Here is a 25,873-nt window from a genome sequence, read left to right on the forward strand (position 1 = left end):
AAAATTCCACTGGAAAAATAAATGAGCTGGAGAAGTGGGGCAGAACCACGGGCTACTTTTTTTTTTGTATAGTGTCAAAGCAGTGGTTCTCAACCTGGGGGGGCGTGCCCCTTGGTGGGGGGAGGTGAGGAATTTAGCAATTTCCAGGGGAGGAGCGAGCCCTAGGGAAAAATAAAAAATTCTCTAATTACATTAATTATTCCCTTCACAAGAGTGAGGAACCAATACTCAGAAGTTTATGAAAAAAAGGTAAAAGTCTTTCCTTATAACGTTAGTTTCCTATAGAGTACTACTACTCCAGTCAAGACTCGTTGGCCTTACCACGTTTTGCAATGATTGACCTCCCTCCCTATCCCTCGAAACTCCTTCTCTTTCTCGTGTTTCATTTTCCTTTAAATCTGGGAGGGAACTTTACTCATACGTAGATGCAAGGGGGGTAGGGGGGGCTGGAGTGGAGGGAAGGACCATCTCTAGGAGGAGACGTGGTCATAAAAAGGTTAAGAACAGTTTCGCTAATTTTCGAAAGTCTTACATTTTTCAAACTTCCACTTCAGTATGACATGATGGCCCTATACCATCATCCATCCCCTGTTCACTCCTATCTCTACAACGAAAAGTATTTCCAACTTCACAAAACCTAATTATGCACTCAAAGAATCTTTTCAGATCTACGGACCGAAAAAGGGAAAGGCCCGTGCCATCAAGAAGTGTTGGCTCAATACAACAAACAAAAACGGGTGTAAAGCCTATTAGCATCTGACCAGTGGGCGATCGACTTCTATGGCGGTGCCACTGCGCCATATCCATGACCCTCTCAACAACTCGGCGGGAAGTTATGGGTCTCGTCTTCATCGCCAACTAGAGGGAAAAGGGTAGACGAGACAGCAGGAGCGCCGAGAAGCACACGCCAATTTACAAGGGGTTAAAGAGCTATTATGGCTCGGAAAGAAATTCATCTAACTTCGATTATGAGGTTAAGTGTTTATCGCCTCAAGTAATAGCTTTTCAAGTCTGTCCCGTAGTTGGTAACCCTTCAAGAGGTCCCCCATAGGAGGCTGCCTGCAACTTGTACCCCCAACTTCAATGCTACGACAACACTTCCAGTCTATACTAATGCACTTCCTGAATCTTGGAACTACTACTACAAACTACACCTACGTTACAGACATCTACTTGACAGGGAGGCACTATGATTAAGGAGAGAGAGAGAGAGAGAGAGAGAGAGAGAGAGAGAGAGAGAGAGAGAGAGAGAGAGAGATTCAAATCAGTAAAGGGTAAAGTGATAGAAGACGGCATCGAGGATAGGAGAGGAAAAGTGGGATAAAATGAATGGGCGGTCAGAAGAGGCGGCGGGGGTAGGTGGGAGGAGGAGTCGATGAGAGAGAGAGAGAGAGAGAGAGAGAGAGAGAGAGAGAGAGAGAAACGAACTGTGGGGGTGTGGAGACCAGGCAGGGAGCAAGCCTTGCGAATGGTTTCACTCCAAAGAGGTGGGAATTACCTCTTCGAGGGCCTCCTGTTTTGACGATACACATTATGACGGAGCAACGAATACGTAAGTTTACGCAGGTTCTCTCTCTCTCTCTCTCTCTATCTCCACAATATCTGAGCCCACCAAGTCGTCTAACAGTACTTAATTCACTAAATACGTACATATCAACAGAGAGAGAGAGAGAGAGAGAGAGAGAGAGAGAGAGGAGGGGGGGGGGGGTTCGCACCAAAGTAAGGTCAAATGCTCGAGAGTAGAACGAGAAACACTTGGAGAGACAGTCAAGTTGAGATAAAAGCCAACGCTGTGCAGCCACCGATGTCTCATAATCACAAGAAGCTCTTCTATTCGCGTTGTCTACGATTGAATAAAAGATTTTCCATTAAGTGTCAACGTGCGTATATTATGCAAGACAATTCACATATGAATTAATAGTGCGTCAGCGTTCGTATATTATGTTGTCGAGCAAGATGAACAAAGAACTGTAAAAAACAAAACGAGAGATGTTTTAGCTCCCATATGGGCAAAGACTATCTCACTGGGGTCTCTAATAGGTAATTATAAGTTGCTATCTATTTTGAAGGCGGATCTCTCTCTCTCTCTCTCTCTCTCTCTCTCTCTCTCTCTCTCTCTCTCTCTCTCTCTCTCTCCCCAAAGGCTGCATACCAAAACAGTCGACCATCAGGAGTTACCGTTGACATCAATACACGGACACTCGGTTAACGGATTGTGCCTAGACCGTCCCATCCTATCCCGGAAAATGGGGTACTGAAATTCGAAGCCGCATCAACTTCCAAGGACAAAAAATGCGCGACTAACATAGTATGCTTGCAAGAAATTCACCAGATTCTTAGCGAAGAGAAACAAGTACAGCTTTGCCTGCAGAACTATTCAAGAGGCGCGCCAGCCCCTATTACAGCATTTTACAAGCAATGAATATCTGTGGGAGTGACCAGCCCTCCCTCAAAAGGTACGGTCACTTATATCACCCACCGCTAGTGCTCTCTCTCTCTCTCTCTCTCTCTCTCTCTCTCTCTCTCTCTCTCTCTCTCTCTCTCTCCTAGATGAAACACGTGCGCCAACACGCTAAAGGGATGCTAACGCCCACGCACCGAAAGGTAGGCAAAGCAACCCACCCAAGAAAACAGCAGGTGGGTCCAACATCTTAATACTGTTAGTGTTTCTACTTTCTCCCTCGGGCTCATTTTATAAAACATCGCTGACCTCTCATTGAGCGGAGAAACAACGTATTCTATTTCACCAAACCTCCAAAGGGTACAGGAAAGTCAACTGACAATTAAGAGGATAATATGGGCACAATTAACCTGAATGGATTGTCATCTTCGTCCCCCGCCTCCACAAAAAAAAAATGAACTGGCCAATCCGACTAATTGCTTATTGTTAACCTTCGGTCATGGGTCTGTAAAGGTACCTACGCAAGAACAGATATGAGATATATATATACTATATATATATATACTATATATATATATATATAATATATATATATATATATATATATATATATAAATAAAAACATATCAGGACACAAATGAGACTTTCCACCCAGTTAAGATAACCAGACCTTTACGATAGATCTTTAAAAAAGAAATAAAATAAAAAATTGCCGCATTCTATCCAAACAAAAGTAAATCAGACAAGCGGCACTGTCTCCCTAAAAGAATCCAGGTTCGTTCGCTTCCCCAAAAGTCCTGCTGTAGTATGATCCTTCTGGGGTAGCTTTGCTTATATCTGAAGACAAATGCTCCTGATGAGGCAGCGTGCTTATCCAATTTGGATCTCGTCATGTACGACAAATTTCAGCCTGCTTCATCAAAGATGCGTGTTCATCGACAAAGTCTTTTCACCGGTATTATTAGAATCGTGAGTACTAAAATGACATACGTTTTAAAGGCACAAGGACCTAGGAACAGACAAAAGGAATGATGAGAGTTACGGCTGAGGGAACTTATAACGAAGACTTGTGGGTCTCTGTGAAAAAGACTTCAGCGCCCCTCGCACAGAACGAGCATGACCAAGCAGTCGAAGTTGGTTACTGGCGGAAAGTCCTGATGCTAAGTGCCTCGCAATGAGGACGATGAATCAGCCATTACCTATAAACTCCAAGATGACACATGACGACCAACAACCACCACCGACCGGGAGGCGGTACTCCTCACAAGCAAGGATCACAGGACCAGGAGGTAGAAGGCAGGGAGCAGATAGGATGGTTTCGTAGCAAGTCATATCGTTTCGCAGGGTAGGTGGGTGGGGGTTGCAAGAGGTTAGGAACCGTTATCATGACGTGAGGAGGAGGAGGAGGAGGAATAGGGGGGTTAGATCTCCGTTGTGACAGCATCCCCTTGACCCCTTCGCCCCACCTCCCTCTTATAAACGTGAATGTCCTATTCCCTTTACTGCAGACATCAGCCAACATTGGAGGGTTCCCACACAATCTCTCTCTCTCTCTCTCTCTCTCTCTCTCTCTCTCTCTCTCTCTCGTTATATACACTATTATCGAGCACTGGGTACAGAAAAACAAGTTACGTTACGTGTTCCCTACTAAGCACCACGAACTAGTGACAAGAAAACTAGTGACGCATAATTTTACAGCAGGTCTCACAAAAATAGAAAAGCATCCATCACTGTGAAGAAATAGCACTTTTCAACGTAAAAGTATTGCAGCATTGCACAATGAATTGAGTTGGCGACGAGAACTACAAATGTCAGAGGCTACCGTCATTCAACAGACTTCTCAACTGAACTGATCGGCAGTGTCTTCTTTCACTTGGTTATGAACTGAAAGGTTGTACTGACGTTCTCACGAAAAAGCACGAGAGTACTGACCTCTCCGGACATACTTCATGAGCATGAATCAAACTGCATTAACTTCACAGTCATTCAAGTTAAAAATAGGTATTATTAAAAGGGGGATTTTACCAGCTAAGACATGCGATTCAATGCAGCGATATTGGTATGTTCATACCAACAAGTTGTCTACTTTCCAGTCATCTTGAAAAGTTTAGAATAACTTCATTATATTTATACTATATATATATATATATATATATATATATATATATATATATATATATATATATATATATATATATATATTATAAAACACCAGGTATATAATCTAAATTAGCCTCAGATATATTACCATCTACAAGTCTACTACGCATATTTCAAGACAGACAGGCCATTGTCTGGAAACTCTTTACCGAGACTCTCCGTGATACCCTTTTTCAATCGCCAATGATCAAGTGTGTCAAAACCTGAAAACGACCCCCTCCCCACAACCTACTCCCTCCCTCGCGCTACATCCACAAAATCGTCATCCTCCCACTGACAGGCCAACCCACTCATTCCCCGACCCCCTCCATGGGGCGTGCATCAGCAGTCCTAAAATACGGAGTGGGTGTACTCATCACTCGTCCAAGGTATAATTATACGTCCTGGCTGACTCACTCGCAAATAATAACTAGGGTCGTAACTGCCAACAAACCGGAAATACCTATCCCAACAAGGATGATCACCCTCACTCTAAATCCCCTCCCACAACCATGACGACACAGTCATCAAATGCCACCACTTACCCTATTCTGCCGCACACCGATCAACCCATCGTAACTCTCAGAAAAAATGAAAATAAGAAAAGTTGCGCATGGCGTATCGACCTTGTCAATTGTGCCTTTCGTCTCGTAAGAGAAACTGCTTAACTGCTTTTGCCTTCCCTGCAACGAATACCAAAGGGCAATTCGATTTGTGACGGACATTCCTTTCCCGTTCTAAACTCAGACGATGATGATGCCACTTCAATGATTGCTCTACTCAATAACTGGCACTGGGCAAAAGCCTTCTTTGTACGGTTGTGTTGAAGAACACTTAATCCTAGACTCCACATTATCCAGGGGTCTCCCCACACACACACACGAGAGAGAGAGAGAGAGAGAGAGAGAGAGAGAGAGAGAGAGAGAGAGAGAGAGAGAGAAATCCGACACTGGCAACCAACATTTCAGAATTACTGTTAAAATGGGGAACTTCGTTACACTTGCAGCCTCACTGTTCAATTGAAGATTATTCATCTGACGCTGGTCAGTCAGCACAATGTGTCGTCTGCTGTGAAACAAGGAACGCAGCAATTAACCAGGGCGCTGATAAGATTGGGAAAAGCAATCATTTTCACCCAAAGGGAATTAATATTGATAAGTACATCCAAGCCCAGAAACTTTATCAGTTTTATTTTCTATATGGTGCAACTTAGTCTCCAAGGTATATTGAATTCGACATTGAACTAGATTTGGGGCTTAATATTTGAATGAAAAAGTATGTTACAAATTAAATCTATTATTTCACGATCCGATTGTTGCATTTACCCTAATAAAATTAGAAATGACGCCTTGCGTACTTGGCCTCAGGGAATGGGATGCATGACTGACTTCATGTATAAAAGGCCCTATTATTTTTTCCCATAGTAGAAACATAGGATTATACATGTAGAATTTTTTTTCGAAATATTGAGCCCCAAAATACAGTTTAATATAGAATTTAATACAGTACCTTGGAGAATAACTTACACCCAATAAAAAATAAAACTGACAAGGTTTCTGGCCTTGGATGCACTTATCATCAATACTAATTCCCTTTGGGTGAAACTGATTCCTAGGGTTATAATGAATTCGGTGACAACGTGCAAAAACTTCCATGCCAGCTAAATCGTCTCCCTAACCCGACAGTTGAACCACCCTACATGCAATGAGTTCCCATAAAGGTCTATTGAAAAATTGAAACACAAAAAACATCCAGCTCTAAAGCATTAATTTAGCAAACGCAAAGAAAAAGTGTCTATCTTGGGGCAAACTAGGTTCACGTCCCCATATACAAAATTGACATTCCCTCAACTGTACCCCAACTGTATGATAATCCACGCCGCACACGAGAGCACAGACTAAGCCCCATAATAAATAAATCTCCCATGACTGCCAAGAACACACGTACATACATACTAGTACACATGATAGGAACACAGGACGAAAATGAGAGAGTGACATTTGACAGGGCGTTACATAACAGAGAAATATCGCTATCAAAGAGGCCATGGGAAAGCCCCGTTATGAGCCTTCCTTAACAAGGAAGATATCCATAAAGTGTACTTACTACTTAGCGCAGTCTATGAGTTGGTACTCGTTGGATCTATCATAGCAGGCCTGTACTCCCTTGTCCTTCCATAGGATTTCAGTATGCTCGTAGAATATTTCGGGGTAGTCGAAGTCCGGCTGGGAGGCTACGTCTTGGATGTAGTCGACACGGAATTGATGTTCGGGGTTCTCTAGCGCTATCGGGGGCGTCAAGGTGGACATGCTGCCGGTGATGGTCTGCAGGCGGCCATCCGTCGTCGCAGCATCCCGTTCCACGTCACGGCATCCGACCAGCACCAGCACCAGCAGCAGGAGGAGGCAGGAGGCAGGGACAGGAGATGCAAGGGGAAGAGAAAACAAGGAGCAACCATTAGCATACAAATACTGCAGCTTCAAAGAGGGTGCTTTTCATGGCTACTGGCCTCACTAGCACACTATTCACTACAATGCTAACACTTACCAAACGAAGTAAGCATCAAGGTTACTCATACTTACAACATACTATGTATAACAACGAACTCGACCGAAGCTTCATGAGTCTACAAAAGCAACGTAAACAGTAGGTGGTGGTGGTGGTAGTGGTGGTAGTAATTATGACTTTTCCCTTGTAGCACCGGCATCAGTTATAAAAAGAACAAAAACAATAATACCCAGGTGACTGCCACGAAGTTAAGCATAAAACAAACATAATTTGTCAGTAAAACGTGAAAAAACAAGAGCCAAGACATTTTTCAAGAAAATGGTAAAACGCGCGAAAAAAAACATTCAATAAATTTTTCACTAAAACTTATTTTCCCGTACATCTTAAGTATACATTCTCTTGGCAGTTTCACGGCTCAGAAACTGATACTGTATTCAGTAGCCAAGGGTTCAAATTAAAAAAATACAAGGTTCCAACCGATAACTTAGAAGTGAAAGTACCTTGCACTATGTAATAGTTCGAAATTAAATCTATTGTTACTACTAAGGGTGACCAATATTTCTTTCACTAGATTATTACACCTGATGTAAAAGAAAGCTACTTTCCACACAGATAATATATATAATTATATATAATACATTATTATATATATATATAATATAATATAATATATAAATATATAAGTTAAATATAATATATATATATGAAAAAGTTTTAAAAAAATTGATGCTCCATTATAGTCATAAATATATCATGAAGATTTTTAAAAAAATTGATGCTCCATTATGGTCATAAAATAAGTAGATAAATAATTTAAAAAGTAAATATATTAAGGCTTCACATAAAAAAATAAGGTTAACAAAGCTCCCGTTCACTACCAGGGATTAAAAACAAAATCTTTCACCAAAAAGGCTTAAAAATCGAGGATTCTTTCGCTTGACACCGGATAACAAATTCGACGCTTCTCGTCCTTGTTACCCACAGCAAAAACCAAACCTCAACAGTTGATTTATCTCTTTACATCTACACTACGTCCATATTAGGACACTCAAGATTTTCCTGTGTGCAGTTATTCATCCGCTTAATAAAGGTCTCGTGGTCTTAAAACGTGACAAATCACTCATCAGCAGGTGATTACCACTCCAAGAATTCTGTTGTCAACCGAGACAACCTGTTCTCAATCTGAATATTCGAACTGCTCTGCCTATCACTGCTCACTGGTATCTAGTCCAACCGCTTTGTACTACGTAAATACAAAGGTTTTACCGAGAAACACTACGATTTTCTGTGCTTATAAATTATGCACAAACGATAACTAACTACGACTATGTCCTGACAAGCAAACAATTTATTGTGAATTCGCAATCCACGGGCACTTAACTTACAGATATCTCAAATTAGTGTGTTTTGAATGAACGGGTATAACAAGAAAGGGCACTGTAAAAAAAACAGCAGCAGCAAGAAGGGCCAACAATCTTTTAATCCCTCAACCTGTAACGAGGCTTCCATTGGCTCATCTCAACCCCGTCACCATATGAGAGAGAGAGAGAGAGAGAGAGAGAGAGAGAGAGAGAGAGAGAGAGAGAGAGAGAGAGAGGGGGGGGGGGGGGGGTCCGGAGAGGCAATGAATGAATAATACCAGAATGAAGCATTCGGGCCTAGACCTTCAGGTGCAGCAGCCAATACTGCGACACGTCTGGGGATCTGGCCGAGCGAACAAGACACTTAAAAAAAATCAATCTAGTACCACACACTACACTGGTTGCACCTTAATTAGGCTACCTGACACTGTAAATACATTACTTCATCAGCCCCCCGTCAAATTTATAAACAGAAATACGAGAAAATTTCCAAGTTAGGCCACTAAAGTCCCGTCCACACGGTCGAGCTTTGCCAGACGAACTTTGCTCGGTGTGACGTCAGAAGGGGTCACATCGAGCAGTTCGTCGAGCAAAGCTCGACCGTGTGGACGGCCCTTAAGCAAGATATCGCGATAAAGTCTTGGTACCGATCACACGCTGAAGGAAGTACGATTTCAAACACACTGCGAGAGAGAGAGAGAGAGAGATTTGAGTCGTCTTAGACATAACCTACTTGCTTTTCCCGTAACTGGTAAGCCTCAGGATGTCAAACCTTCCTGTTTTCAATAAGCATTTGGGAATGAGACTGCTTGCCCATGTATGTCTCCAGCTGGTTGCACGAAACAAGCTCCTAAACTACTGTTCAGGTGTCTACAGTTGCACTTTAACATCCTAGACATTAGCATCCCCAGTTGAAGGCTGAATTGCTTTCCTCCCTCACCCATTCAGAAGCAGCTTTCAAATCAAGTTTATGGCCTTTTTTAAGACTTTTCCTGCGGGCGTGCGCTCGCGTTTTGAATAAGGATACCTCGGCAAAATCCTTCCATCTGTACAAACAAACACGAATCAACAACTATATACTTGGACTCTATGCCTTTTCTTAAATCGAAATAAAATAAGTGTTCAACCCAATTTCTTTACTGACAAATGGAGCCCTGAAACTTGTGAATCAAGGCTGCACACTGGTTAATACAACACTGGTGCAAGCAAGGGACAAAGATAAAGCTCTTCTAATTTAAACTCTTTCAAACTCTTCTATCGAGAAACTGCCTATAATGTAAGCAGTTAAGTTTAAATGTGGAATCATTTAAATACTATACGAAGGCAAGTTTTTTCTTACACATTTGGCCGTAAATTTAGAAACAATTTTGATAACAAAATTTTCTGAAAAGGATGAACGACGTTTCATTTAAACCAGCCTCGTAGGAAGAGTTTTCAAGCAACAAGGTGACACTGGTGTTCCAACTATGAATTTTTGTCAATCCAATGGACCTGTACTTCTCATGTTTATCGTCTACCAGTTTTCATTAGTCCATATATTATTATTGATCACGTTATGTTATTTAGGCAAAGCATCTTCTCAATGAATACTAAATATGGGCATTCAACATTACATTTCAAAGTGGACTGAACTGGCACCAATAAGCAGCAAAGAGCGGGACCGACTGTCTGTCACTTCAATCATTTTATTCGTGAGCTGTGTTACGAACTGCTGACAAGTTTCAGGTTTTACTTGGGGAACACAATGATGGAAATGGCAGGCAGTTAGTGGTTAATGCAAACGACCCGTTGTAACGTATTGCATTATAGTAAAGTGGAGCATCCTTGTCTGGGCCAAAATAGGGTAACGATAGTGTAATTGCTTGATGAATAATAAACATTTAATTATAGTTAATAGCAGATAAAAAATGTTAACGTTTCCCAAATCCATATATTTTGTATGCCTCCACAGATAAATCAAGGGGTTAATATGAATTAACCCTGGAATTTTAGTTATAAAACCTAACAGAAATAACAACAACAACAACAACAACTTGTTACCTGGTCATCACAGTCTGACCAGATATTCACAGGGCGGCCACCGTCAGTTTTCTTATGAACAGTCTGAAGTTGCAGCTAAGATTTGTGTTCCCCTTGTTATCAGATCTGCGCCAAGTGTGTATAGTATTCCTAGTTTAATTTTCAATTCTGACAAAATACGGTGCAGTCCTCTCACAGCAAAAATACAAAAGGTCGCAACCGAAGGTGACATGGTTTTCAAATGGGAGACTGCAGAAACTGCCCATTCCAATACTCACGAGTATTTTGTCAAATGTACCTTCAATCCTATATTTATCACGCTAGGAGAAGGAAATAAAGTACAAACCGATCAATGAAACAACGCTTTAAAATTCACTCACGAGAGAGAGAGAGAGAGAGAGAGAGAGAGAGAGAGAGAGAGAGAGAGAGAGAGAGAGAGAGAGAGAGGTTAACCAACCGATCCATCTCAAAATCGTCTTTTCCACTTAGAGGAACCATCCCCCTAATTCCGGCCGCTTACACGTATCGGGTTCATGAGCATTTAGCCTGGAAAGGACCGGAAGAGAAGGAAAATAACAGCACAAGGTCGCCGCTAATCTGGGATTCGGCTGACGGAGGGGAAGCAAGGGGAGGGTAATGTCTTCCAACGGCAGTCACGAGGAAGGGAGAAAGGCGTACAACTCTCATTAGAGGTCTCTTTGAAAAGTGACCAATGGCGGCACACCGTACTTCCAACAAAAGCACAACACCTTACAAATTAATTCTTGAGAGAGAGAGAGAGAGAGAGAGAGAGAGAGAGAGAGAGAGAGAGAGAGAGAGAGAGAGAGAGAGAGAGAGAGAGAGAGAGAGCATGCGCCCAATCCCGTTTCCTATAAGTTCAATCGTTCCTTCAGTGCATACTTCTTGATGCCACTTAACTCCTCCAATCAAAACCCTAACTGTCATTCTACAAGCTAAGTGAGTAAGCACATCCAAGATCTACATACTAGACTTTCAGCACATCTAGCTCTCCCCACTCAACCAGCCTCCAACCTGCCCCAACCACCCCCCCCCCCCCTTTTTTTTTACACTCTTCAATTGACGAGGTCACAAGATATTGACCGAGACCCCAAAACAAACAAACAAAAGCAAGCTGTGTAACCCAAAGAACGTTAGAAAAAAAATACATATTAAATATACATGGCAAGCCGACATATTTTTCAACAGAGTGAAGTATCTATAACTGGCAGTGGTAACAAGCCTCAGAGAGAGAGAGAGAGAGAGAGAGAGAGAGAGAGAGAGAGAGAGAGAGAGAGAGAGAGAGAGTATATTTATATCTGAAGCATATGATATCGCAGTACAGTACATAGTTGTATCAGAGGAATCTTTCTGATCTCTCCCCTGGAGAGGGGGGGGGGACACTGCGCCCGGCGCTCACCCCCCTGAAACCTAACTCTGGTTCTAACTACCCGTGAAGCAAAAGAGTTCCTATAAATCAACAAGCACTTGAGGGGACTACAGCAAATATTGATACTCGTCCTGGTCGGGACATTTTTGGATTAACCTCGGGTCTCACGCAAAATATGCAGCAGACGCGCCGTGATACGAAACAAATTTTTGGGATCTGTTGTGTGATTATGTCGACAATTGTCAACCGGTCTCATAGTTAATGGAGTGGCTTCGACCGTCATCAGTCCAAAACCTATTCTTTCTTTTTTTTTCTGCTAAAAGCCTCGTCCCTCCTTGGATCTTACTTCAGGCAGAAAGCCTTTAGCCTTGAATGCAGATATCTGTAACGTTTGCGGGCGCCACTCGTTTCCCTGCTTTAAAACTAGAGACCTTCAAATTGCAACTGAAATTCGCCTTGCCTTCATTATCCTAATTATTTGCGTTTCACCACTCTTCATGCAGTTGACTGTTTCTGTGGTTCTTCAGTTGGGTCAGCTTTTCTCGTCCTACACAAGAAGACATTCCATTTCGTAGGAACATTTCGACGTTGCATTCGCCCATTAAATCATTCAACAGACGGTACCAAATTCAGCAGAAAATCACAACTGTCGACGGATGAAACAAACACGAAAACCGCAGAGTGGAATATCGTGAAATCCACAAGGCATATCTAGTCCATGAATGACATTATCATTTTGAATAAAGGAGCTACGAATTCTACACAGATGGAAGGATGCATTGATGAAGCAAGACTCCAAACATGACTTCCAACATTTAGAATTTGTGCTGATAACCGAGCAAACTACGAAGCTACAGCATTTTGAGTTGCGAAGTCATACTCGTTTTCAACATTTGGTTCCTCCTCATTCATGTAGGATTACAGCACACACACACATGCAAGTGGCCAATATCAATGAAAATTTCTTTGCTTGTGTTGAATAAGCAAAAAATAATGAACAAGGTTGATGGTCAACTGCTGTGGCACTATCCAGGAAGGCCCTAGGAGGAGGAGGAGGAGGAGGAGGAGGAGGAGGAGGAGGAGGAGGAGGAGGAGGAGGAGGAGGAGGAAGTTAGTTAAGAAGTGCATGGGACTAGCGACTCAATCCCGATAGACTTAATGATCTTTCACATTCACGATTGATCCTGATCCCCTTAATCTACCCAGAGCAACCACATTCGCTAAACAGCAGAAGCAACAATTTTATGCAGTGAGCGCCTCGCTGTCGAACTTCTCAGTTCCAGAGGTTCTTGATTCCTCGCACTGTTGGACTGTGGAACTTCCAGCCTCCCTTCAGAGGATGTCGTACAGTTGGAGCGTCATAAGTTCAAGCGAAAATGCGATGCATGACTACGCTAATGCAATTCTGCTTGCATTTTAATACATTTTTATCAATTTGATGTTTTATCAATTTATTTATTTTTCTTTATCAGTTAGTGTATCTATTCTTTCTGCATTTCCTTTCCTCTTGCTTCTTCCTCATGAAGACCATATTCTTTGGAAGTTTGAATTTAAAGTCAATGGCCCCTGTGGGTTTGTTCCATATGAATAGGTTTCATCTACTTTAAAAATAAAAATAATAATAATAATAATAATAATAATAATAATAATAATAATAATAATAATAATAATAATAATAGTAATTTTAAGAGCCTATTGCTCGAAAGGAGTGCGTCTGGTCGTGCAGCGTGTCAGGAGCACCAACAAGGTTCTCAGTAATTCAGAGGCTGCGAGTTCCATGTCCTATCTTGAAAAGAAAGTGTGACTGATGAATGCTGTAGATAAGATTTTGTTTCCTGCAGTGCATGCAGCAGCATTAGATTCGAGCGAAAAAGATATGTAACATGACGTTCAAGTGGTACAGGGTTTCATTCAATGAATGGAGGTATGGTCCGATGACCGGGTACTCAGCCATTCGGTTATTCCCGACAGAGGTAAGAAGGTCAGAACAACCGAGAGGATGAATCAGTGTTTTGAAGTTGGTCATGTGGAAGGAACGGAAGACGACAGGTTGGTGGAAGTGTATAGATCCGAAGCGACAAAAGGGAGACGAGGAAGACTTAATTGGTGCTGTAGACACACACACACACACACAAGTGAGTCGTCTGCGCAGTGTTTGCAATGGCTGATGTGTGAAAGTTTTATGCACAGAGGGTTTATGCACGATTATTCTAAAGTTCAAGTGTCAATGTGACAGTAAACAGGTGTGTGTGTGTGTGTGTGTGTGTTTTCTTATGAGCCATATCCTGTTGGAGCAAACACTTAGAAAATAAAAATGGCCTCTACAACCAGGGACAACTTTGTGATGAGCACAGCACAATTATTTATATAATGCGTGTTACCCAAAGGTTAACTCTTCTGCAGATGTTAGCACACATCATAATCATAAATACTGTATAATGTTAAGAAGGCCGTCTTAGACGTGCGAAAAATGTTCTGAACCAGTTATCAGGAATAAATTTATGTGAAGCCATCTTTCTTTCTGACTGGGAGCCTCGGTAACTGTCAAAAGAGGAGTAAATTGAGTGAATGTATTTTCTCTTATCCTATTCAAACCGACCAATACATTTGCAAATCTAAGGCTTCAAGGCTATTCCGAAATGCATACCAATAGGACACAAAGAGAGACAAGGCGATGCAACCACAATTAGAAGTGGCTTATCTTCTTCAATACTAGACACTATTTTGGATACAATTTGCTTAGTACCTTAACACTACAGTCTTAAATGGGGAATAGTATTGCTTGGATATCAAAGCTTAAAACCTATTGCGTACAGCTTCTATAGAATTGGGGTTGTTAGTCGAACGATCCATTCCCGGAATTCTGCCACGTAACCCAAGATAACCCACAACTAAACAACCATTCAAAGTGGAGATGGCTAGAAGGAGTACAGCCGACTATACATGGGACAAGTAAGTTTCTCCGAACACTTCCACAAGAAATATGAAGGAAACAATGACAAAGCCAGGGAGAAATATTCCTGAAAAAGCTGCACCACTCAAATATTCCATAAGCATCCTGCATTATGCATTCGTAACCCTTGGTCAATTCCACCACAATATACAGACTCGCAGGCAAGGTCGAACAAGCCATCAATAAACATGAAACGAGAGATAACCCGACTGAACGTGAAATGAGTGCTGAAGAACCTAAACTGAAACCAGATTTCCACAGGAGTCTCTATAAAAAAAAAATAATAATAAAAGCCAGCCGAGTGCACCCGTAGTTACACAGCACTTGCTATTCAACACCGTGAGGTCCCACATATCCTCTGTTGCTTAATTTAATGCAACGTATAACAGTAGAGAAATATCAGTGCATTGTTCAAAATATAATACAGCATTCACGGCTGTGTATAACTCATTGCCACACTCGATGAAAGACAGATTTCACAGGACGCGGTACAGAAATAACCCACCTCACTACCATTGACTAGAGCAGTGCATAAATCCTACATTGCCCAAGGTAACATTCACAGCAGTACGAATATAATCTACCTCTCTCAATTTATACAGTCGCCTCCTTTTCTCAATTTCATAAAGTAGAAGAGAAATCCTCCACTGAATGATACAGCAATTTACAGCAGCGTCCTCAAGGACTCATTTTAATCAATACAGAATTCTCACTTTAATAACGATGATTGCGACACATTTTTTTTGTCGTACTTCTAACATCAACTAAGTCTTCACATTGAACGTAATCATGATTAAGAATCCTGGTAACACAAGCAAGTCTAATCAACGATGCAGAATATGGCGCCAATAAAAAGTACAAACAATTCAGCTGACATTACAATGAGAGAATGGCGGAGAGGAGAGTCACATGGGATATAAATCTTCGCTGCTGGTGTCTGATATGCAAATAAAATCATGTCTAGATTGAAGTATGCACAAGACACCTCACACACTGGAAACATCCATGAGAAGAAGAAAGGCGATTTTTTTTTTTATCACCCTTTTCGAGCGTCATGGTCTCTGTTGCAAGATTTTAAACACTGGGTTTCTTTTTTGCGAAAAAAAATGTAACAATGATTACATCAAAACTGACATGTCATTACTATCCGTCACAGCAACAGACTTGAAAGATAATATATATATATAATAAATAATATATATATATATATATATATATATCTATATATATATAGATATATATTATATTATATATATATATAATATATACACTTATATATATATGCCTTTTGCCAGACCTCTGACAAAAGTCAATTCTTCTCAGTAGGACACAAACGAGAGGAAGAACCCACACGGAATCGTTGTCAGCACAAAACATCCGACTGCACCTAGTGAAATCGTCTCGAGTGACGTTTGCGAATCCGCTTTTTTAAAAGTTCGGTGCTTGCATTCATTATTAACAATCCTTATGGGAACGACTAGAAACGAATAACAAAATATAATAAAATTGTTGTGTCAATTTCGTCGCTATTCTCACCAACTATACTTGCATATGTATATGTATATATATGTATATATATATGTGTATATATATATATGTATATATATATATATATATATATATATATATATATATATATATATATATATATATATATATATATATATATATATATATATATTTCCATTTATTCATATGATCCTCGTATCTACAACAAATATTTTCGCCTTTTCTCCTCTTTCATTCTGAATAAAGCAGGAAGAACCGAGCGTGAATCTTCGCAAAAAATGCAGACTCTTCCCTGACGCTCTTTGGGGCAGTCACAACCACATCACCGGCTGAGAATGCCCACGCGAGAAAGCAATCTTTTATAACAATGCCCGCACCAGCACCACCCAGGTATCAAACCACGGTACAGTGGTATACTTCCATTATTACCATATTATGGTGCTGTTTACGACTATGCAGCTGAGTCTGAACACTGAGCCAACAAGTCTTGACTTCCACGGGGGCGTCCAGAATGATTCAAACAAAAAATCAATTCGGTTAACGACATCTGTAAATCGCAGCCATGACAAAGTTGCAGCCGTATACCTGAAGCAATGACACACGCAACACATACATAGTACATACATACATACATACATACATGCATTCATACACAGGAAAGTGATAGGCAGAAATCCAAGCGCTTTCGTCTTAGTAAATTTCTGCCGATCATTTTCCTATGGTATTCGCTTATTTAATGAAGTCATGTGCATCTACAGTGATTTATATATATATTTATTATATAATAGTATATACCTTAATATATATATATATATATATGTATATATGTATATAAATCTTTAGACCATTCTGACGCGACTTTAAACAAATTCCACAATACTAAGATGTAGGAAGCTTTATTTATAATCTTAAACGATATTTCATTACTCTCAAGAGCACCAGCGAGGATAGAATGCAAATGAGTACGGAATACTACGCCTTGTCAAATCTTCCCTTCATATCAGATACATTAAATTTTATCATGCAATACAGGTTCAGTCGCCCTACATATTCTTCTTTTCAAAAATCTTGCTGAATTAGTACAGATACACATATGGCCTGATTATTCTACCTTCGAAATGATCCCTTCGGTTTGACGTGTTCCTCTGAACACGTGACTCGCAGATGAGACTTTTAGATTTGCCGTCTCTCGACTCCACATATACTTTTGAGTCAAGTTTTAATTTTACTTTTTTTTTATTTAATAACAAAAGTCTCGTGAAAGTTGCCTTTTTTTCTCTTTTTAAATTGCAATTCCGACATTATACCATTGCATTTTTTTCCTTTTTAAATTGCAATTCCGACATTATACCATTGAACTAAACGGAAAGACATTGACAGTTTTGCACGTAAAGTTAATCCATGTGAGCAAGCAGATCTTTACAAGTGATGTGAATATATCAGGAAAAACACTGCCTAACTATCGACTTATTCCAATTCTGTTTGATTGTAAGATGCAAGAATCTCACATTAGCAATAGGATACTTAACAAATTTGTAACAACGCAAAAAATTTTATGACCAAAGCGAAACTGAAGTTTCTAGTCGAAGAGCCAGCTGAATATCCATTTACAGTTTGATCAAAAGATAGAAAAATGTTAAAAATACCAAAGGGATGGCATCACTAAAAAGACAGAAGACTAAGCCAAATACACGATCTTTTCTTGCATCATTTGTTAGACTTAGTCAGGCAATTCTGAACGAATTCTATTATCAGTCCTGAGGCTTCCGAAGGTGTGGCTGAGAAATGACCTACTGAAGGCGAAACATGCGAGTCAAAACATAAACCCACTTATTCATTCAGAAGTACATTTGCCATAATGAGAAAAACTGGTGGGGGGAGGGGGGAGGGGGGGGGGGGGGGGCTGGGGTATGTGACAAGGGCAAGTTAAGGAAGTCGCCCGAGATAAAATAGTGACATGAATACTTGATGCCGAGCGCCCAACGCATCCAGTCTCCATAGAAATCATTACTGGCACTGCAGTATACAGGCAATGATGGAGGTCAGGGAGTCGTGGCGATGAACAACATACGAAAGGACATGATGCCGTTACTCAACACTCGGACATGGCTATTTCTCATCTGGCTGGCCCACTGACACCCTCAAAAAGGGAGGGCGGTCTTCTGTCATTTTCAGCATACGGTCAATGCTTACAGTAAGTATTACGAAACGTCCACGATTTCTCCTAAGCAACCAGTATTTAATCCAAAATATAACAGAGAAACAAGATGACCATCTGCAAGATTTTGATAAACAGTTCACACAGATGGAATAAAAAAATAAATGTACTGAATATGTGCATCCATTTTGCTACCGAACAATACAGCATCAATTTTTTTCGTCATTGCACAGTGCATTCCAACGTCTGTAATCAATGCCATACAGCGGACACCAGTGTCACCATATAATCAAGGCAGAGATTAACCACAAAATGCAAACACACCAGTAGTTCGAAATAGAACAGCATTAAAACAAAGTCCAAAAAATGGGAACAGTACAAAACAGCACGGAAAACGACGAATACTTAGGGACTGAACAATCGACGTCAAGGTAAAATAGGAGATGGGAAGATCAATCGATTCCAGGTGGGTGGCTAAAAAGTTATAGGATCCGACTGATTGATTGACGAGTGAGCAGCAGGAAGAGGAAAGGATGGCGACAGAGATACCATGATATGGCCAGGACACACACCCGACCTCCAATTGGCTTTATTTTACCAAAGACAAAAACGTATCCTACATTTTCCCCTGCCAACAGAAACTCGATTGAAACCTAACCAATCCCAACCGATACCAAAAGGACAATCCTCACATTATGCAACGTCATATGTGGACGAAACAGTTAGTACTGTACATGATCAACCTATGATCATTCCATCCGGACAGCACCTATTATTACTAATACATATATGCTATCGCCTCCATCCCAACCATGCCTCCCGACACTCCAACCCCCCCCACCCCCCCCCCCCTTCCCCCAAACATCCACAACCCCCCACCCCGTCGGGTTGACAAGACGCTCTCTATACCACACGACCTCACGTGACAGACGTGACACGTAACGTAACACCACCTCCGGAATCTCGAGTTCTTTTCTCTCCTAGACGAGCGCGACTCCCTTTTTAAAATGAAATATCTTCCACGTTACACTGGGATTCCGTTTCTAATTTGGTTGGCATAGTGAACGTGACTGCAGATGATCTGTCACTACATTATCCTCCCGGCTTACGATTAGTATTATGTGAATATATTCACCAGAATTAAACAAGAAAGGGGCAGAACTCATTCAAATTAGGTATAGAACGGCAAGAAATAAATATAAAACAACTATATATATAAATAAATACCAAGTGGAAAAAGCTTGACGGAATATATCTAGGCATATGACAATTCCAAGACGTTTTTACGTAGTAGCCAAAAGGGCCCTTCATAAACTTGGGGCCTTTAGTCCAAACAACGATGATCTTTGGACCTCGAGAACATAGCTACTAAATTGAAGAAGAAAATGACACTTACCGAGAAGCACTCATTCATTCGTGAACCAAGATTGTGGCTATTTCGCCTCGACGTGAACATTTGCAAATGCCTGAGATCTCTACCTCTGCCTCACTTCTTTTAATCTTTTTTCCTCTTCATCCGTTTTAGCGTTAAACTTCTTCCTAAGCAAGTGGCAACATATTCCAATCCCAAATATCAAACTGCCAATACAACAGATTAAATACTAATACGAAGACTCCTGCACCGTATTTCAATTATATTCCTGATGAGTACATCTCATGATAACTTTTGTCCACTTTTCATCAGTCACGGGTTCAAACCAGAAAGGTGTGAACCTTTGCCTTGTCACCTGGTGCATATTTTGGTCAAATTCAGAGGTGCTCGAAATAAAATGATCAACCTCACTAGCAGCATTATGGAAAGTTCTGGACAAGTACATAAGAGAAGTCATAGTCACTGTTCACCCAGGACATTTCTACATTCAGGTTAAACGCACACCTGAGTGAGTTCGACATCCAGTTCTTGGTCTTACCGAGACGTTGTGGACGGGATCTACTTGATGAGGGTTTTGCTCGATTTACCCAAGACCTTTATACAACCTATTTTTCTCGAGCAAATATTCTCATCTCGTATTTCATGTTCAACATCTAAAACTAAATTAATTTTCCTACCACAGGCCCTATTAGCAAATATGGTTGTTAGCGAGTCATTTCGTACCAGATAGGGTTGTTAGCGAGTCATTTCGTACAAATTAAAAACGGAGCACTTTCATTGGACCTGACACTTCCACCTACTGTCGACCTAGGCTAAAGTATAACTAGTATAACAAGCTTCCCGTCAATGAACGAGAACATCTGTCGGCCAAGGCCAAACGCTTGGACCTTTTGAGAACATTCAGAGCTGAAAGAGAAAAATGACAGTAAGGTTCGAAAAGTATAGCAGTAGGAAAACCTCGCAGCTGCACTACGAAACTATTATCAGAGAGGGTGGAAAGTCAGACGGCAAGAAGACAATATGAAAGGAGGTACAGTAAAAGTAATAAGAGAGGTTGCAGCTAAGGGCCGAAGGGAAGCTGCAAAGACCGTTAAGTAATGCCTGCAGTGCTCCTCACTACTTCCTACGAGAGAGAGAGAGAACTTCAATTATATCGAGGCTGAAATAACTACTTAGTGTCTTTACGATACCAAAGGCAGCGAGACTTATTTTCACGCAAACACGACGAAAGACATCTTTCAGTAGACTTATCTTAAAGTTTCCCCCTAACGACTCAAGTTCATCAAACTTAAATGCTTCCCGATTCTGAATAATTTCTTTTCAAATACTTTGTGAGCGATTTGGACGATCTTGCCTATCACTGGGTGGCTCATGACTGATATGATTATGAAAGCCAACATTTAAGGATTCTGTTTTCACAAATGTCTCTCTCTCTCTCTACGTGTGTGTGTGTGTGTGTGTGTGTGTGTGTGAGATGTGAGACGAGAGAGACGAGGAGAGAGAAGGCAGGGAAGGCGAGGAGGAGGAGATAGGAGAGGGAGGGGGGGGAAGTTGGAGAGGGAGGAGAGAGAGAGAGAGAGAATCTGAATGCAAGGATTGTTTACATAATCCATAGGAATAAACGCAACTACTCTCTGGCAAACCACACCACCACAATTAAATTATTAAGTAAGTTGAAAAATAACACTTAGGTACTAATACATGGCCATGAATGGTCCTTTGGACAAATGACTCAAGTACTCGAGGGGAATCAAGAGCACTGAAACCACCCTACTGAACCCTAGAACGAGAATTTCGAGACGAACCAGACTAGCGTTCCTTCAATTCAAATCACTGTCAACGAGTAAGTGTACGACCTTGTTTTGAGGTTTACTAAAGAAGACGAGCTGTCTATTCGAAAGTGATCAACGCTACTTGAAACGATTAGTCCCTACAAGAGCGATTATCCTGCGTTCCAGTAAAAGCCCGGTCTTCAAGAAGGGAACCTGTGCATTATCTTGCCCCAGATTTTCAACAGTTGGCTGTCAACAGGTGTCATTCACTCGTAGAAATCCTGAGCTGTTAATCTCACGCTACTGCAACTCTTAAAAAAAAGGACGTTCCGGTAGAGGACTTTTAATTATCCATTTATCATTTTATAATTATCGTCTGCAAATAATATTTCCGTTGTTAAAACCAACAGGAATACGTCTGCGAATTGTAACATTAAATGCATTTTTAAGCGCAAATAGAAAGATCCCAACTTCATACATGCATACATATAGTAAACAAAACATACTTATTTTATAACTGCCATCCATTGCAGGTCTATTTTAGTCTAGGAGTCACTTCTGATGATGCCCAAATGAGTACACTTATTCCTTCATCCTCAAGAATTCCATTCTGCCTTCCGATCTTTTATCAGTAAGTCTCTCTCTCTCTCGCTTTTTAAGATGAGGGGGAGACGCATGGCTGGGAGGGAGCGGGAGAGGGAGAGGGAGAAGTCTCCTATTCCATCTCATCCTATCCCTCCTTTCCGCAGAGGACGATCCCCGACCCCGTCAACGTGCCTCCGGTGGTAATAAGAAGATCAATACCGAGAAATGAGCTTTTACATCCAAATTAGAAGAGGGTGACTGGTGGCCGACGTATTCCATCCCATCATTTTTCATCCACAGATCCCCGTGTACTGCCATCGCCTCCTCCCCCTCCTCCACCAACCGCATCCCATCCCTCCCTCCCTATCATCACCAACACTAACACCAACAACCACCACCAACCAACACTCGTCCTCTCCTTAGATGTGTCGTCCCTTCCCCCCTCTTCTCAACGCTGCACAGTCTTCGGCCTCCTCCTTCCCATGAAAGGGGGAAGGGAAAAAAATGACGTGGACGCAGTATAAGAAAGAGTACCATCCGACAGAGAGAGAGAGAGAGAGAGAGGAGAGAGAGAAGAGAGAGAGAGACGAGATGAGAGAGAGAGAAGAGAGAGAGAGAATAATTTTTGCTAGTGCCTATTTCTCCTTCAAACTATTTTTATCCTATCCGAGTCGTTTTATTCAAGTCTCGCTGCAAGTCATGGGGAGGTCATGCTCGTTCCCAATCCCCTCCCAATTCCCTTCCCCTCCCTCCGGCCAATCCTGCCCCCCTTCCAAATGGCCATCCTCCCTCCCTCCCTCCCCAAAAACCTAGTTCAGCTGAATCTCTGACCAGAATAGAATGCATCAGCAGAAGCAGCACGGCCTCTTTCTTGAATCGCTCCACCATCAACAGGTGGCGGTGCTGGTGACTGTCGGTGGGATACCTGGGTAGGGTGAATTAACAAGGGCGCACAGCAGAGTGGAATACAAATGAAATGGGCAAAGACTGAAAGGGGAAAACGGAGGGGAAGATGAGAGGGGAACTGGCACGGCCTTGTCCCTTACTGCTCCTCCAGCGAGCTTCCCTCCCGCCACCAGCCCTTAAAACGGGGAGAAATCAAATAAGAACATGTTCTACCCAAGACTACGGCCCAAAGAGGTCAGGATAAAAGACACAAACCTTCGACCAATCATAACTCTTGAATCTCTCGCCAATTCCTGGAAGCGTTTCGACACAAACGAACCAAAACCACGACCAGTCTAACGTGACACAGAAATGCGGGAGGCAGCAGGCCGCAGCAATCTTAATCATGCATGCAGCTAAACCAAAATCGAAAGCAATTCGCAAGCAATCGACTGGAAAAACCTGGTGGGGGGGGGGGGGGGGGAAGGACAGATGCGCACGCGTCAGCACAGAAGGGAACGCCGTATCTGGCACCATCGAACAGTTCGCGTATCTTCTCCGAACACGGGGACGGGGACGGGGGTCAAGGCCACGTGCTTCCTCCCAAACTCATCTTTTGCTTACCTAGCCCAACGTTTCCTCCCTGGACGCCTCCTCATTTCGGCATTTTTCACCCTCTTGAAAAAGGCAATATCCAACCGGTCAAAAACTGAACTTAAGTCTAAGCCACAAGTTAAGTAGTATATATATAAGCCACCTGCACAAAATACGAATGCATAATATAAGATTATCTAGATTTTTCGAAATAAAAAGGTAGAGAGAGGGACATGCTGATTTACATTTCTGTCGCTAACTTTTTTTTTTTTTAGATATGCAAAGTATTCGACATTCCAATCTTGAAATCAATTAAAAAATACCATTACAATATACTTACTATTGCACCGAATACTCGACAAACAAGACGTGATGCGACCTCCAGCTTACTACAGACGTGTGCTAGATTTTCCCCTCATGCATAAGTTGTCAACATTATATTCCTAACTTAACGTGAAGTGGTCTTCGTAATTAATACTCATACTTAGTTTTACTTTTACTAACAAGAAGGCTCAAATAAAAAGGACGCAAATTAAACATATTCATATGCTTACAGTTATAAGTGGGAACACAAAATAACCGAACAGAACAGCCTAATTTCAGTATGAGAAATGATAATACTAAAATAATAATAAAGTGTTAAAATATACGTTCAATTGGAACGTTGTTCCACCAACGAAAATTAAAATCAACACGCTATATTTTATTAGAAATCATTTTTCTCTACTGTTTAACATGCACATTATTTATAAATTTTTCATTCTAATAAATAAATCATAAATGTCCTATCTTATAATTCCTGTTTCTTTAACTCAAAGCAAAACACTTTTTCTGATTTTTTTTAGGCTCTTCCATAGGGCTTTCCTACCCAACAACAAAGCGGTTTGTAGGTTTACTCCCATAATAAGCGAAAATTTAATTCATTTCTGTATATACTACAGTATAAAATTAAGTAATTATAAATACATACGCTTTACCTAATAAGTACTACGGGGCACTTATATTAAATCTAAATTACTCAATGGTAAAAATATAACGTGGTACACACCAAATAAATCATTTACATTAGAAATGACAAAAAAAAACGATGTCTTACCATCTAGCAACGTTTACAAATCATTAACTATGAGAATGGGGAACTTAACGCATCGTGAAAAAATTATTCTAGTATTTTACCTAAATAAACAAAAATCAGCATTCATATGCCATGCGCAAGCAATATCTCCGAACAACACTCCCTTTCTATATGTTAAGAAATATGTTCGCTTACCACAAGGCTAACGAAAAGTGAGCTACTAAGCACAAACTTTCAACACTTCGCGACATCGTGGGAATACTATTACCTAGCACGGTGAGATAATTTCGGCAATGAAAATTAAATATACAAGTACTGCAAAATAAGAGTACGCGCCTGTAGCATTTATGTACAATTCGTCGCTCAACACTTTCATGTTTCATGGATACTTCTTAAGAATCATATCAACCCAGGTTTCGACAAACATTTTGTCTCACATGACTACGTGACATGGCACATGGAACCCAATGTGCTAAGCCTCCAGTCAAGTTGTATACAGATGAAAATCGTTTCCAATTATTGCAACTGGCATTCCCCGCTTCTTAAATGGTATGACACTTATTTTCAAGTGCCCTAAATTATTCAAGGTTAAACAAAATTCCAAGGAAGAATATTAACGAATACATGTGAGGAGTCAACAGCGATGAAACGCAACAGTCACGATTACTTGCCACAAAATGCAATGTTACTTGAAACGCTCTTGGCCTAGTTTAGAAGTTACCCGCTTCTTGAAAACCAGCCGGGGTAAACTGACTGTTGCAAAGAACACCACAACTAACCTAGTTTCTACTTATCGCAGCCGACCTGCCAATGATGTATTGTATGCAAGTTCTAAACTTTCCTCTGTCATCAATCACATGAAAACTACAACTGGTAGAAGAGTAAAAACACATCCAAGACCATCATAACTTCGGACCTTCCACGTCGTCATTCTACGATAACAACTCTGATGGACTCTCAATACTTCCTATTTCCGATATTTTTGGAGAGGGTGACTTATCTTTATCCGTTGTAATGACACATTTTAAAGGGATAGAAACAAAGGCAGCAAGTTTCAAGTTGACTGCTTCAACCGTTTAGCTACTTTATTCTTAAAATCTACTGGTGTCCCAAATTCAATGGTCTGTTGTACTGAACTGAATATAAGGATTTAAG

General features: G+C 41.0%; 1 protein-coding gene across 1 annotated transcript in view; it reads right to left on the bottom strand.

Annotated features, from left to right (window-relative positions):
• Positions 1 to 25,873, bottom strand: part of LOC135197216 (guanine nucleotide-binding protein G(s) subunit alpha) — an 88,420-nt gene that overhangs the window by 18,033 nt on the left and 44,514 nt on the right. The window contains exon 4 of the mRNA XM_064224271.1: positions 6,647 to 6,864. Within this exon, the coding sequence (XP_064080341.1) occupies positions 6,647 to 6,864 (218 nt within the window). The remainder of the gene's footprint in view (positions 1 to 6,646; positions 6,865 to 25,873) is intronic.

This window comes from Macrobrachium nipponense, chromosome 18 (assembly GCF_015104395.2).
Source record: "Macrobrachium nipponense isolate FS-2020 chromosome 18, ASM1510439v2, whole genome shotgun sequence".
NCBI classification, from domain to species: Eukaryota; Metazoa; Arthropoda; class Malacostraca; order Decapoda; family Palaemonidae; genus Macrobrachium; species Macrobrachium nipponense.